The sequence below is a fragment of the Oncorhynchus nerka genome, linkage group LG15 (genome assembly GCF_034236695.1).
Source record: "Oncorhynchus nerka isolate Pitt River linkage group LG15, Oner_Uvic_2.0, whole genome shotgun sequence".
Taxonomy (NCBI): Eukaryota; Metazoa; Chordata; class Actinopteri; order Salmoniformes; family Salmonidae; genus Oncorhynchus; species Oncorhynchus nerka.
In genome coordinates this window covers 2,637,472-2,653,236 of record NC_088410.1, presented here as the reverse complement: position 1 = coordinate 2,653,236, position 15,765 = coordinate 2,637,472, and the positions used below count along the sequence as shown (strand labels likewise).

Sequence of the window (15,765 nt, the reverse complement as noted above, 5' to 3'; positions counted from 1 at the left end):
GCAGTTAGGTTTGTATGCAGTCTGGTGATATACCAGGGACTGGGGGTGCAGTTAGGTTTGTATGCAGTCTGGTGATATATCAGGACCTGGGGATGCAGTTAGGTTTGTATGCAGTCTGGTGATATACCAGGGACTGGGGATGCAGTTAGGTTTGTATGCAGTCTGATGATATACCAGGGACTGGGGATGCAGTTAGGTTTGTATGCAGTCTGGTGATATATCAGGACCTGGGGATGCAGTTAGGTTTGTATGCAGTCTGGTGATATACCAGGGACTGGGGATGCAGTTAGGTTTGTATGCAGTCTGGTGATATATCAGGACCTGGGGATGCAGTTAGGTTTGTATGCAGTCTGGTGATATATCAGGACCTGGGGATGCAGTTAGGTTTGTATGCAGTCTGTTGATATACCAGGGCCTGGGGATGCAGTTAGGTTTGTATGCAGTCTGGTGATATACCAGGGACTGGGGATGCAGTTAGGTTTGTATGCAGTCTGGTGATATACCAGGGACTGGGGATGCAGTTAGGTTTGTATGCAGTCTGGTGATATACCAGGGACTGGGGATGCAGTTAGGTTTGTATGCAGTCTGTTGATATACCAGGGCCTGGGGATGCAGTTAGGTTTGTATGCAGTCTGGTGATATACCAGGGACTGGGGATGCAGTTAGGTTTGTATGCAGTCTGATGATATACCAGGGACTGGGGATGCAGTTAGGTTTGTATGCAGTCTGGTGATATACCAGGGACTGGGGATGCAGTTAGGTTTGTATGCAGTCTGATGATATACCAGGGACTGGGGATGCAGTTAGGTTTGTATGCAGTCTGGTGATATACCAGGGACTGGGGATGCAGTTAGGTTTGTATGCAGTCTGATGATATACCAGGGACTGGGGATGCAGTTAGGTTTGTATGCAGTCTGGTGATATACCAGGGACTGGGGATGCAGTTAGGTTTGTATGCAGTCTGATGATATACCAGGGCCTGGGGATTCAGTTAGGTTTGTTTTGCACTATCATCTCACTCATTTCAAATCAGCACAAATCAATCAAACACACACGCTTTTCCTTTGTACGTCTAAATACAATAATATTATTTAATGAAAATAAATCGAAATAAAATAAAACTTCTCTCAACTGCGTTTCTCACTCCAGTCAGCAAATGGCGATGTGCGTCTTTCAGGCGACGCTGCCAGAGTGTGACGTATAATCTAGTGGACGGATCGCGTCATCAACATGAACAGTTCAGCCACTTCGGGAGCTTACTAGCCAACAGGGCCGAATATTGGAGCTCTTTAGAAGCTTTCTGACGTATATATAAGCCACTGTTGTTTTAAAACACACACTTTTTTGTTGTTGTCATCAAGCTGTTATTACATTTAATATAATATTTAACGTTGATAGATTCTCTAGCTAGCTGGTTAACTTAGCAGTAGGACTAGGCTAACGCTAACTAGCCAGCTTGCTAACATCATCGACCATAAAGTCACAAAGCTACTCTCCCCCAGTTGCTAAATAAGAGGTCTGCTAGACGGAGAAAGAGGGTTTCGAGGAGGAAGAGGAGGCTGTTACAGTGAAAGGAGAAGAGGAAGACGCTTTCAGAGTGAAAGAGGAGGATGTTGACTACCGTGAAAGAAGAGGAGAAGGAAGAGAAAGAGGAGGCTGCCGTTTTTGGAATAAAGGAGGGGGAGATGACTGTCACAGTGAAAGAAGAGGAAGACGTTTTTGGAGTGAAGGAGGAAGAGGAGGGGGAGATGACTGTTACAGTGAAAGAAGAGGAAGACGTTTTTGGAGAGGAAGAGGAGGGGGAGATGACTGTTACAGTGAAAGAAGAGGAAGACGTTTTTGGAGAGAAGGAAGAGGGGGAGATTACTGTCACATTGGAGGACGAAGAAGAACTGAAGACTGGAGATCTGATTAACACCAGTGAATACAGTGAGTATTATCTTATAAAACAGGGGCCTTGATCTGATTAACAAGTTGTTGAACTAACGTGTGATTTTAAAAGGATATTGTACTCTAGGATATGTTGTTCTGTACTGTCGGAATTGGAAAAAGCTACAAAAGAGTCAACAAAATGTTAATGGATGAGATGCTTTTATTTATTATTAAACCGTCTCTGAATGTCTCTCTCTGTTGTGCTCTGAATATCTCTGTTGTGCTCTGAATATCTCTGTTGTGCTCTGAATATCTCTGTTGTGCTCTGAATATCTCTGTTGTGCTCTGAATATCTCTGTTGTGCTCTGAATATCTCTGTTGTGCTTTTCGTCAGTCTCTGTACTCGACATCCCATGAGAGAAAAGTTATTATTAAAAAAAAAAACATAATTAACATGATTAAATATCAAATCGGGTTAGTATTAGGTCCGTCGTTGTTCAGTTATAAGACTGATCTGATTTTAAATATCTATGATACTCATGTCACTCATGTCTGATTTCAAACGATGAAGAGGACAGAATCGAGACGAGGAAGGATCATTGTGATCTGGAATGTTCTGTTAATGTTCTAACACACTAAGGGCTGTTCTTAAGGACGACGGGGAGAGGAACGTTCTGTTAGTCAATGTTCTAACACACTAAGGGCTGTTCTTAAGGACGACGTGGAGAGGAACGTTCTGTTAGTTAATGTTCTAACACACTAAGGGCTGTTCTTAAGGACGACGTGGAGAGGAACGTTCTGTTAGTTAATGTTGTAACACACTAAGGGCTGTTCTTAAGGATGATGTGATCTGGAACGTTCTGTTAGTTAATGTTGTAACACACTAAGGGCTGTTCTTAAGGACGACATGGAGAGGAACGTTCTGTTAGTTAATGTTCTAACACACTAAGGGCTGTTCTTAAGGATGATGTGATCTGGAACGTTCTGTTAGTTAATGTTGTAACACACTAAGGGCTGTTCTTAAGGACGACATGGAGAGGAACGTTCTGTTAGTTAATGTTCTAACACACTAAGGGCTGTTCTTAAGGATGATGTGATCTGGAACGTTCTGTTAATGTTCTAACACACTAAGGGCTGTTCTTAATGACGACGTGGAGAGGAACGTTCTGTTAGTTAATGTTCTAACACACTAAGGGCTGTTCTTAAGGATGATGTGATCTGGAACGTTCTGTTAATGTTCTAACACACTAAGGGCTGTTCTTAAGGACGACGTGGAGAGGAACGTTCTGTTAGTTAATGTTCTAACACACTAAGGGCTGTTCTTAAGGACGACGTGGAGAGGAACGTTCTGTTAGTTAATGTTCTAACACACTAAGGGCTGTTCTTAAGGATGATGTGATCTGGAACGTTCTGTTAGTTAATGTTCTAACACACTAAGGGCTGATCTTAAGGATGATGTGATCTGGAACGTTCTGTTAGTTAATGTTCTAACACACTAAGGGCTGTTCTTAAGGACGACGTGGAGAGGAGTGATCTGGAACGTTCTGTTAGTTAATGTTCTAACACACTAAGGGCTGTTCTTAAGGATGATGTAATCTGGAACGTTCTGTTAGTTAATGTTCTAACACACTAAGGGCTGTTCTTAAGGATGATGTGATCTGGAACGTTCTGTTAGTTAATGTTCTAACACACTAAGGGCTGATCTTAAGGACGACGTGGAGAGGAACGTTCTGTTAGTTAATGTTCTAACACACTAAGGGCTGTTCTTAAGGATGATGTGATCTGGAACGTTCTGTTAGTTAATGTTCTAACACATTAAGGGCTGTTCTTAAGGACGACATGGAGAGGAACGTTCTGTTAGTTAATGTTCTAACACACTAAGGGCTGTTCTTAAGGATGATGTGATCTGGAACGTTCTGTTAATGTTCTAACACACTAAGGGCTGTTCTTAAGGACGACGTGGAGAGGAACGTTCTGTTAGTTAATGTTCTAACACACTAAGGGCTGTTCTTAAGGATGATGTGATCTGGAACGTTCTGTTAATGTTCTAACACACTAAGGGCTGTTCTTAAGGACGACGTGGAGAGGAACGTTCTGTTAGTTAATGTTCTAACACACTAAGGGCTGATCTTAAGGACGATGTGATCTGGAACGTTCTGTTAGTTAATGTTCTAACACACTAAGGGCTGTTCTTAAGGACGACGGGGAGAGGAACGTTCTGTTAGTTAATGTTCTAACACACTAAGGGCTGTTCTTAAGGATGATGTGATCTGGAACGTTCTGTTAGTTAATGTTCTAACACACTAAGGGCTGTTCTTAAGGATGATGTGGAGAGGAACGTTCTGTTAGTTAATGTTGTAACACACTAAGGGCTGTTCTTAAGGATGATGTGATCTGGAACGTTCTGTTAGTTAATGTTCTAAGGGCTGTTCTTAAGGACGACGTGGGGAGGAGGGATCTGGAACGTTCTGTTAGTTAATGTTCTAAGGGCTGTTCTTAAGGACGACGTGGAGAGGAGGGATCTGGAACGTTCTGTTAATGAACACGGGTTTGACTGTCTTCTTTCTTTATAAACAGTTATATATATATATATATAAATATATATATATTTTTTTTAAAGATGAACAACATATTTCCATTAACTTTATGGAATAAATGCCTTTTTTGATTTATCCTTCTATGAAGGTGTAGATTGCGTTGCGTTTTGATCGCGGCCAACAGATGGACAAGGGACAGAGCTTCCAGAGGCAGTTGAAATTTTAAACACGGGACAGACTATTTTATTAGAAATTTTATTTTCTATTTTTTTGGTGGCTGCGCACTTTAGGACACTGTTAAGTAATGTTGTAATCAATGTTCATAAATTCTATAAATAAATATATTATAGGTCTGCTAAAGTGAATCTAGGCCTAGACCACCTGTGTGCTGTAGACAACCTGTTCAGTAATGTTGTAATCAATGTTCATACATTCCAATGATCTTTATCTGTCTGATACCCAGAGGTTGTAAAGTTCTGGTCTTAAAATAAAACAGACAGAATTCCCAGCTCACAATTGATCAGATCCAAGTTTATGTGTCTGAGACCCAGAGGTTGTAAAGTTCTGGTCTTAAAATAAAACAGACAGAATTAATTCCCAGCTCACAATTGATCAGATCCAAGTTTATCTGTCTGAGACCCAGAGGTTGTAAAGTTCTGGTCTTAAAATGAAACAGACAGAATTCCCAGCTCACAGTTGATCAGATCCCGATTTACTTGCGAGAGCTCTGCAGTTTTACACACAAATACATTCCTTCTTATACCATCCTGACCTACGCACATACATACACACCAACAGAGGGATTTTCTCATGAGTCTCACCACAGTTTATAACCACTCAGCTGACAGTTCCAGGCTCCCCCAGATACTAGAGTCTCACCACAGTTTATAACCACTCAGCTGACAGTTCCAGGCTCCCCCAGATACTAGAGTCTCACCACAGTTTATAACCACTCAGCTGACAGTTCCAGGCTCCCCCAGATACTAGAGTCTCACCACAGTTTATAACCACTCAGCCGACAGTTCCAGGCTCCCCCCAGATACTAGAGTCTCACCACAGTTTATAACCACTCAGCTGACAGTTCCAGGCTCCCCAGATACTAGAGTCTCACCACAGTTTATAACCACTCAGCCGACAGTTCCAGGCTCCCCAGATACTAGAGTCTCACCACAGTTTATAACCACTCAGCTGACAGTTCCAGGCTCCCCCAGATACTAGAGTCTCACCACAGTTTATAACCACTCAGCCGACAGTTCCAGGCTCCCCCAGATACTAGAGTCTCACCACAGTTTATAACCACTCAGCTGACAGTTCCAGGCTCCCCAGATACTAGAGTCTCACCACAGTTTATAACCACTCAGCCGACAGTTCCAGGCTCCCCCAGATACTAGAGTCTCACCACAGTTTATAACCACTCAGCTGACAGTTCCAGGCTCCCCCAGATACTAGAGTCTCACCACAGTTTATAACCACTCAGCTGACAGTTCCAGGCTCCCCCAGATACTAGAGTCTCACCACAGTTTATAACCACTCAGCCGACAGTTCCAGGCTCCCCCCAGATACTAGAGTCTCACCACAGTTTATAACCACTCAGCTGACAGTTCCAAGCTCCCCCCAGATACTAGAGTCTCACCACAGTTTATAACCAATCAGCCGACAGTTCCAGGCTCCCCCCAGATACTAGAGTCTCACCACAGTTTATAACCACTCAGCCGACAGTTCCAGGCTCCCCCCAGATACTTGAGTCTCACCACAGTTTATAACCACTCAGCTGACAGTTCCAGGCTCCCCCAGATACTAGAGTCTCACCACAGTTTATAACCACTCAGCTGACAGTTCCAGGCTCCCCCCAGATACTAGAGTCTCACCACAGTTTATAACCACTCAGCTGACAGTTCCAGGCTCCCCCAGATACTAGAGTCTCACCACAGTTTATAACCACTCAGCTGACAGTTCCAGGCTCCCCCAGATACTAGAGTCTCACCACAGTTTATAACCACTCAGCTGACAGTTCCAGGCTCCCCCCAGATACTAGAGTCTCACCACAGTTTATAACCACTCAGCCGACAGTTCCAGGCTCCCCCCAGATACTAGAGTCTCACCACAGTTTATAACCACTCAGCCGACAGTTCCAGGCTCCCCCAGATACTAGAGTCTCACCACAGTTTATAACCACTCAGCTGACAGTTCCAGGCTCCCCAGATACTAGAGTCTCACCACAGTTTATCACCACTCAGCCGACAGTTCCAGGCTCCCCCAGATACTAGAGTCTCACCACAGTTTATAACCACTCAGCCGACAGTTCCAGGCTCCCCCAGATACTAGAGTCTCACCACAGTTTATAACCACTCAGCTGACAGTTCCAGGCTCCCCAGATACTAGAGTCTCACCACAGTTTATAACCACTCAGCCGACAGTTCCAGGCTCCCCCAGATACTAGAGTCTCACCACAGTTTATAACCACTCAGCCGACAGTTCCAGGCTCCCCAGATACTAGAGTCTCACCACAGTTTATAACCACTCAGCTGACAGTTCCAGGCTCCCCAGATACTAGAGTCTCACCACAGTTTATAACCACTCAGCTGACAGTTCCAGGCTCCCCAGATACTAGAGTCTCACCACAGTTTATAACCACTCAGCTGACAGTTCCAGGCTCCCCAGATACTAGAGTCTCACCACAGTTTATAACCACTCAGCCGACAGTTCCAGGCTCCCCCCAGATACTAGAGTCTCACCACAGTTTATAACCACTCAGCTGACAGTTCCAGGCTCCCCCAGATACTAGAGTCTCACCACAGTTTATAACCACTCAGCTGACAGTTCCAGGCTCCCCCCAGATACTAGAGTCTCACCACAGTTTATAACCACTCAGCCGACAGTTCCAGGCTCCCCCAGATACTAGAGTCTCACCACAGTTTATAACCACTCAGCCGACAGTTCCAGGCTCCCCCAGATACTAGAGTCTCACCACAGTTTATAACCACTCAGCTGACAGTTCCAGGCTCCCCCAGATACTAGAGTCTCACCACAGTTTATAACCACTCAGCTGACAGTTCCAGGCTCCCCCAGATACTAGAGCTCTGGAGGGGCCTCTCCCTGTCCTCTCTTATCTCCCCAGATACTAGAGTCTCACCACAGTTTATAACCACTCAGCCGACAGTTCCAGGCTCCCCCCAGATACTAGAGTCTCACCACAGTTTATAACCACTCAGCCGACAGTTCCAGGCTCCCCCAGATACTAGAGTCTCACCACAGTTTATAACCACTCAGCCGACAGTTCCAGGCTCCCCAGATACTAGAGTCTCACCACAGTTTATAACCACTCAGCCGACAGTTCCAGGCTCCCCCAGATACTAGAGTCTCACCACAGTTTATAACCACTCAGCTGACAGTTCCAGGCTCCCCCAGATACTAGAGTCTCACCACAGTTTATAACCACTCAGCTGACAGTTCCAGGCTCCCCCCAGATACTAGAGTCTCACCACAGTTTATAACCACTCAGCCGACAGTTCCAGGCTCCCCAGATACTAGAGTCTCACCACAGTTTATAACCACTCAGCTGACAGTTCCAGGCTCCCCCAGATACTAGAGTCTCACCACAGTTTATAACCACTCAGCCGACAGTTCCAGGCTCCCCCAGATACTAGAGTCTCACCACAGTTTATAACCACTCAGCTGACAGTTCCAGGCTCCCCCAGATACTAGAGTCTCACCACAGTTTATAACCACTCAGCTGACAGTTCCAGGCTCCCCAGATACTAGAGTCTCACCACAGTTTATAACCACTCAGCCGACAGTTCCAGGCTCCCCCCAGATACTAGAGTCTCACCACAGTTTATAACCACTCAGCTGACAGTTCCAGGCTCCCCCAGATACTAGAGTCTCACCACAGTTTATAACCACTCAGCCGACAGTTCCAGGCTCCCCCAGATACTAGAGTCTCACCACAGTTTATAACCACTCAGCCGACAGTTCCAGGCTCCCCCCAGATACTTGAGTCTCACCACAGTTTATAACCACTCAGCTGACAGTTCCAGGCTCCCCCAGATACTAGAGTCTCACCACAGTTTATAACCACTCAGCTGACAGTTCCAGGCTCCCCCAGATACTAGAGTCTCACCACAGTTTATAACCACTCAGCTGACAGTTCCAGGCTCCCCCAGATACTAGAGTCTCACCACAGTTTATAACCACTCAGCCGACAGTTCCAGGCTCCCCCAGATACTAGAGTCTCACCACAGTTTATAACCACTCAGCTGACAGTTCCAGGCTCCCCCAGATACTAGAGTCTCACCACAGTTTATAACCACTCAGCCGACAGTTCCAGGCTCCCCCAGATACTAGAGTCTCACCACAGTTTATAACCACTCAGCCGACAGTTCCAGGCTCCCCAGATACTAGAGTCTCACCACAGTTTATAACCACTCAGCTGACAGTTCCAGGCTCCCCCAGATACTAGAGTCTCACCACAGTTTATCACCACTCAGCCGACAGTTCCAGGCTCCCCCCAGATACTAGAGTCTCACCACAGTTTATAACCACTCAGCCGACAGTTCCAGGCTCCCCAGATACTAGAGTCTCACCACAGTTTATAACCACTCAGCTGACAGTTCCAGGCTCCCCCAGATACTAGAGTCTCACCACAGTTTATAACCACTCAGCCGACAGTTCCAGGCTCCCCCAGATACTAGAGTCTCACCACAGTTTATAACCACTCAGCCGACAGTTCCAGGCTCCCCCAGATACTAGAGTCTCACCACAGTTTATAACCACTCAGCTGACAGTTCCAGGCTCCCCCAGATACTAGAGTCTCACCACAGTTTATAACCACTCAGCTGACAGTTCCAGGCTCCCCAGATACTAGAGTCTCACCACAGTTTATAACCACTCAGCTGACAGTTCCAGGCTCCCCAGATACTAGAGTCTCACCACAGTTTATAACCACTCAGCCGACAGTTCCAGGCTCCCCCAGATACTAGAGTCTCACCACAGTTTATAACCACTCAGCTGACAGTTCCAGGCTCCCCCAGATACTAGAGTCTCACCACAGTTTATAACCACTCAGCTGACAGTTCCAGGCTCCCCCAGATACTAGAGTCTCACCACAGTTTATAACCACTCAGCCGACAGTTCCAGGCTCCCCAGATACTAGAGTCTCACCACAGTTTATAACCACTCAGCCGACAGTTCCAGGCTCCCCAGATACTAGAGTCTCACCACAGTTTATAACCACTCAGCTGACAGTTCCAGGCTCCCCCAGATACTAGAGTCTCACCACAGTTTATAACCACTCAGCTGACAGTTCCAGGCTCCCCCAGATACTAGAGCTCTGGAGGGGCCTCTCCCTGTCCTCTCTTATCTCCCCAGATACTAGAGTCTCACCACAGTTTATAACCACTCAGCCGACAGTTCCAGGCTCCCCCCAGATACTAGAGTCTCACCACAGTTTATAACCACTCAGCCGACAGTTCCAGGCTCCCCCACATACTAGAGTCTCACCACAGTTTATAACCACTCAGCCGACAGTTCCAGGCTCCCCAGATACTAGAGTCTCACCACAGTTTATAACCACTCAGCTGACAGTTCCAGGCTCCCCAGATACTAGAGTCTCACCACAGTTTATAACCACTCAGCTGACAGTTCCAGGCTCCCCCAGATACTAGAGTCTCACCACAGTTTATAACCACTCAGCTGACAGTTCCAGGCTCCCCCCAGATACTAGAGTCTCACCACAGTTTATAACCACTCAGCCGACAGTTCCAGGCTCCCCCAGATACTAGAGTCTCACCACAGTTTATAACCACTCAGCTGACAGTTCCAGGCTCCCCCAGATACTAGAGTCTCACCACAGTTTATAACCACTCAGCCGACAGTTCCAGGCTCCCCCAGATACTAGAGTCTCACCACAGTTTATAACCACTCAGCTGACAGTTCCAGGCTCCCCCAGATACTAGAGTCTCACCACAGTTTATAACCACTCAGCTGACAGTTCCAGGCTCCCCCAGATACTAGAGTCTCACCACAGTTTATAACCACTCAGCCGACAGTTCCAGGCTCCCCCAGATACTAGAGTCTCACCACAGTTTATAACCACTCAGCTGACAGTTCCAGGCTCCCCCAGATACTAGAGTCTCACCACAGTTTATAACCACTCAGCCGACAGTTCCAGGCTCCCCCAGATACTAGAGTCTCACCACAGTTTATAACCACTCAGCCGACAGTTCCAGGCTCCCCCAGATACTTGAGTCTCACCACAGTTTATAACCACTCAGCTGACAGTTCCAGGCTCCCCAGATACTAGAGTCTCACCACAGTTTATAACCACTCAGCTGACAGTTCCAGGCTCCCCCAGATACTAGAGTCTCACCACAGTTTATAACCACTCAGCTGACAGTTCCAGGCTCCCCCAGATACTAGAGTCTCACCACAGTTTATAACCACTCAGCTGACAGTTCCAGGCTCCCCAGATACTAGAGTCTCACCACAGTTTATAACCACTCAGCTGACAGTTCCAGGCTCCCCCAGATACTAGAGTCTCACCACAGTTTATAACCACTCAGCCGACAGTTCCAGGCTCCCCCAGATACTAGAGTCTCACCACAGTTTATAACCACTCAGCCGACAGTTCCAGGCTCCCCCAGATACTAGAGTCTCACCACAGTTTATAACCACTCAGCTGACAGTTCCAGGCTCCCCAGATACTAGAGTCTCACCACAGTTTATAACCACTCAGCTGACAGTTCCAGGCTCCCCCAGATACTAGAGTCTCACCACAGTTTATAACCACTCAGCTGACAGTTCCAGGCTCCCCCAGATACTAGAGTCTCACCACAGTTTATAACCACTCAGCTGACAGTTCCAGGCTCCCCCAGATACTAGAGTCTCACCACAGTTTATAACCACTCAGCTGACAGTTCCAGGCTCCCCAGATACTAGAGTCTCACCACAGTTTATAACCACTCAGCCGACAGTTCCAGGCTCCCCCAGATACTAGAGTCTCACCACAGTTTATAACCACTCAGCTGACAGTTCCAGGCTCCCCAGATACTAGAGTCTCACCACAGTTTATAACCACTCAGCTGACAGTTCCAGGCTCCCCCAGATACTAGAGTCTCACCACAGTTTATAACCACTCAGCCGACAGTTCCAGGCTCCCCCAGATACTAGAGTCTCACCACAGTTTATAACCACTCAGCCGACAGTTCCAGGCTCCCCAGATACTAGAGTCTCACCACAGTTTATAACCACTCAGCTGACAGTTCCAGGCTCCCCCAGATACTAGAGTCTCACCACAGTTTATAACCACTCAGCTGACAGTTCCAGGCTCCCCCAGATACTAGAGCTCTGGAGGGGCCTCTCCTGTCCTCTCTTATCTCCCCAGATACTAGAGTCTCACCACAGTTTATAACCACTCAGCCGACAGTTCCAGGCTCCCCCAGATACTAGAGTCTCACCACAGTTTATAACCACTCAGCCGACAGTTCCAGGCTCCCCAGATACTAGAGTCTCACCACAGTTTATAACCACTCAGCCGACAGTTCCAGGCTCCCCCAGATACTAGAGTCTCACCACAGTTTATAACCACTCAGCTGACAGTTCCAGGCTCCCCAGATACTAGAGTCTCACCACAGTTTATAACCACTCAGCTGACAGTTCCAGGCTCCCCCAGATACTAGAGTCTCACCACAGTTTATAACCACTCAGCTGACAGTTCCAGGCTCCCCCAGATACTAGAGTCTCACCACAGTTTATAACCACTCAGCCGACAGTTCCAGGCTCCCCAGATACTAGAGTCTCACCACAGTTTATAACCACTCAGCTGACAGTTCCAGGCTCCCCCAGATACTAGAGTCTCACCACAGTTTATAACCACTCAGCTGACAGTTCCAGGCTCCCCCAGATACTAGAGTCTCACCACAGTTTATAACCACTCAGCCGACAGTTCCAGGCTCCCCCAGATACTAGAGTCTCACCACAGTTTATAACCACTCAGCTGACAGTTCCAGGCTCCCCCAGATACTAGAGTCTCACCACAGTTTATAACCACTCAGCTGACAGTTCCAGGCTCCCCCCAGATACTAGTCTCACCACAGTTTATAACCACTCAGCTGACAGTTCCAGGCTCCCCCCAGATACTAGAGTCTCACCACAGTTTATAACCACTCAGCTGACAGTTCCAGGCTCCCCCAGATACTAGAGTCTCACCACAGTTTATAACCACTCAGCTGACAGTTCCAGGCTCCCCCAGATACTAGAGTCTCACCACAGTTTATAACCACTCAGCTGACAGTTCCAGGCTCCCCCCAGATACTAGAGTCTCACCACAGTTTATAACCACTCATCTGACAGTTCCAGGCTCCCCCAGATACTAGAGTCTCACCACAGTTTATAACCACTCAGCTGACAGTTCCAGGCTCCCCCAGATACTAGAGTCTCACCACAGTTTATAACCACTCAGCCGACAGTTCCAGGCTCCCCCCAGATACTAGAGTCTCACCACAGTTTATAACCACTCAGCTGACAGTTCCAGGCTCCCCCAGATACTAGTCTCACCACAGTTTATAACCACTCAGCTGACAGTTCCAGGCTCCCCCCAGATACTAGAGTCTCACCACAGTTTATAACCACTCAGCCGACAGTTCCAGGCTCCCCCAGATACTAGAGTCTCACCACAGTTTATAACCACTCAGCCGACAGTTCCAGGCTCCCCAGATACTAGAGTCTCACCACAGTTTATAACCACTCAGCCGACAGTTCCAGGCTCCCCCAGATACTAGAGTCTCACCACAGTTTATAACCACTCAGCTGACAGTTCCAGGCTCCCCAGATACTAGAGCTCTGGAGGGGCCTATAACCCCTGTCCTCTCTTATCTCCCCAGATACTAGAGTCTCACCACAGTTTATAACCACTCAGCCGACAGTTCCAGGCTCCCCCCAGATACTAGAGTCTCACCACAGTTTATAACCACTCAGCCGACAGTTCCAGGCTCCCCCAGATACTAGAGTCTCACCACAGTTTATAACCACTCAGCCGACAGTTCCAGGCTCCCCCAGATACTAGAGTCTCACCACAGTTTATAACCACTCAGCTGACAGTTCCAGGCTCCCCCAGATACTAGAGTCTCACCACAGTTTATAACCACTCAGCTGACAGTTCCAGGCTCCCCCAGATACTAGAGTCTCACCACAGTTTATAACCACTCAGCTGACAGTTCCAGGCTCCCCAGATACTAGAGTCTCACCACAGTTTATAACCACTCAGCTGACAGTTCCAGGCTCCCCAGATACTAGAGCTCTGGAGGGGCCTCTCCCTGTCCTCTCTTATCTCCCCAGATACTAGAGTCTCACCACAGTTTATAACCACTCAGCCGACAGTTCCAGGCTCCCCCAGATACTAGAGTCTCACCACAGTTTATAACCACTCAGCCGACAGTTCCAGGCTCCCCCAGATACTAGAGTCTCACCACAGTTTATAACCACTCAGCCGACAGTTCCAGGCTCCCCCAGATACTAGAGTCTCACCACAGTTTATAACCACTCAGCTGACAGTTCCAGGCTCCCCCAGATACTAGAGCTCTGGAGGGGCCTCTCCCTGTCCTCTCTTATCTCCCCAGATACTAGAGTCTCACCACAGTTTATAACCACTCAGCCGACAGTTCCAGGCTCCCCCCAGATACTAGAGTCTCACCACAGTTTATAACCACTCAGCCGACAGTTCCAGGCTCCCCCAGATACTAGAGTCTCACCACAGTTTATAACCACTCAGCCGACAGTTCCAGGCTCCCCCAGATACTAGAGTCTCACCACAGTTTATAACCACTCAGCTGACAGTTCCAGGCTCCCCCAGATACTAGAGTCTCACCACAGTTTATAACCACTCAGCTGACAGTTCCAGGCTCCCCCCAGATACTAGAGTCTCACCACAGTTTATAACCACTCAGCTGACAGTTCCAGGCTCCCCCAGATACTAGAGTCTCACCACAGTTTATAACCACTCAGCCGACAGTTCCAGGCTCCCCCAGATACTAGAGTCTCACCACAGTTTATAACCACTCAGCTGACAGTTCCAGGCTCCCCCAGGTACTAGAGTCTCACCACAGTTTATAACCACTCAGCTGACAGTTCCAGGCTCCCCCAGATACTAGAGTCTCACCACAGTTTATAACCACTCAGCCGACAGTTCCAGGCTCCCCCAGATACTAGAGTCTCACCACAGTTTATAACCACTCAGCTGACAGTTCCAGGCTCCCCCAGATACTAGAGTCTCACCACAGTTTATAACCACTCAGCTGACAGTTCCAGGCTCCCCCAGATACTAGAGTCTCACCACAGTTTATAACCACTCAGCTGACAGTTCCAGGCTCCCCCAGATACTAGAGTCTCACCACAGTTTATAACCACTCAGCTGACAGTTCCAGGCTCCCCAGATACTAGAGTCTCACCACAGTTTATAACCACTCAGCTGACAGTTCCAGGCTCCCCCCAGATACTAGAGTCTCACCACAGTTTATAACCACTCAGCTGACAGTTCCAGGCTCCCCCCAGATACTAGAGTCTCACCACAGTTTATAACCACTCAGCTGACAGTTCCAGGCTCCCCCAGATACTAGAGCTCTGGAGGGGCCTCTCCCTGTCCTCTCTTATCTCCCCAGATATACATCCAGGTCGGTTCCAACAGGTTAATGCTCCTCTCCGTTCTCTTTCTCCACATACACATACATTTCTTCCTAGGTACATGTCATATAACCCTAATGAACACACATTATTTAACAAGAAAGAAGGGTAGAATTCTTACCGTGTAACTCATTTAGTTATTATTCATAAAAAATCCCATAACAGCCAGATTCCCTATATATTATATATATATATTATAACACCCAGACAGATTCCACCTCCTAGAGACACATTATATATATATATATTATAACACCCAGACAGATTCCACCTCCTAGAGACACATTATATATATATATATTATAACACCCAGACAGATTCCACCTCCTAGAGACACATTATATATATATATTATAACACCCAGACAGATTCCACCTCCTAGAGACACATTATATATATATATATTATAACACCCAGACAGATTCCACCTCTAGAGACACATTATATATATATATATTATAACACCCAGACAGATTCCACCTCCTAGAGACACATTATATATATATATTATAACACCCAGACAGATTCCACCTCCTAGAGACACATTATATATATATATTATAACACCCAGACAGATTCCACCTCTAGAGACACATTATATATATATATATATTATAACACCCAGACAGATTCCACCTCCTAGAGACACATTATATATATATATATTATAACACCCAGACAG

The 15,765-nt window shown here is 46.9% G+C and overlaps 1 protein-coding gene across 1 annotated transcript in view; it reads left to right on the top strand.

Moving 5' to 3' along the window:
• The first annotated feature begins 1,230 nt into the window (after window positions 1-1,230).
• The window catches only part of LOC135559953 (gastrula zinc finger protein XlCGF57.1-like), a 32,154-nt gene continuing 17,619 nt past the window's right edge, over window positions 1,231-15,765 (top strand). The window contains exon 1 of the mRNA XM_065000850.1: window positions 1,231-1,929. Within this exon, the coding sequence (XP_064856922.1) occupies window positions 1,611-1,929 (319 nt within the window). The 5' untranslated portion in view covers window positions 1,231-1,610. The remainder of the gene's footprint in view (window positions 1,930-15,765) is intronic.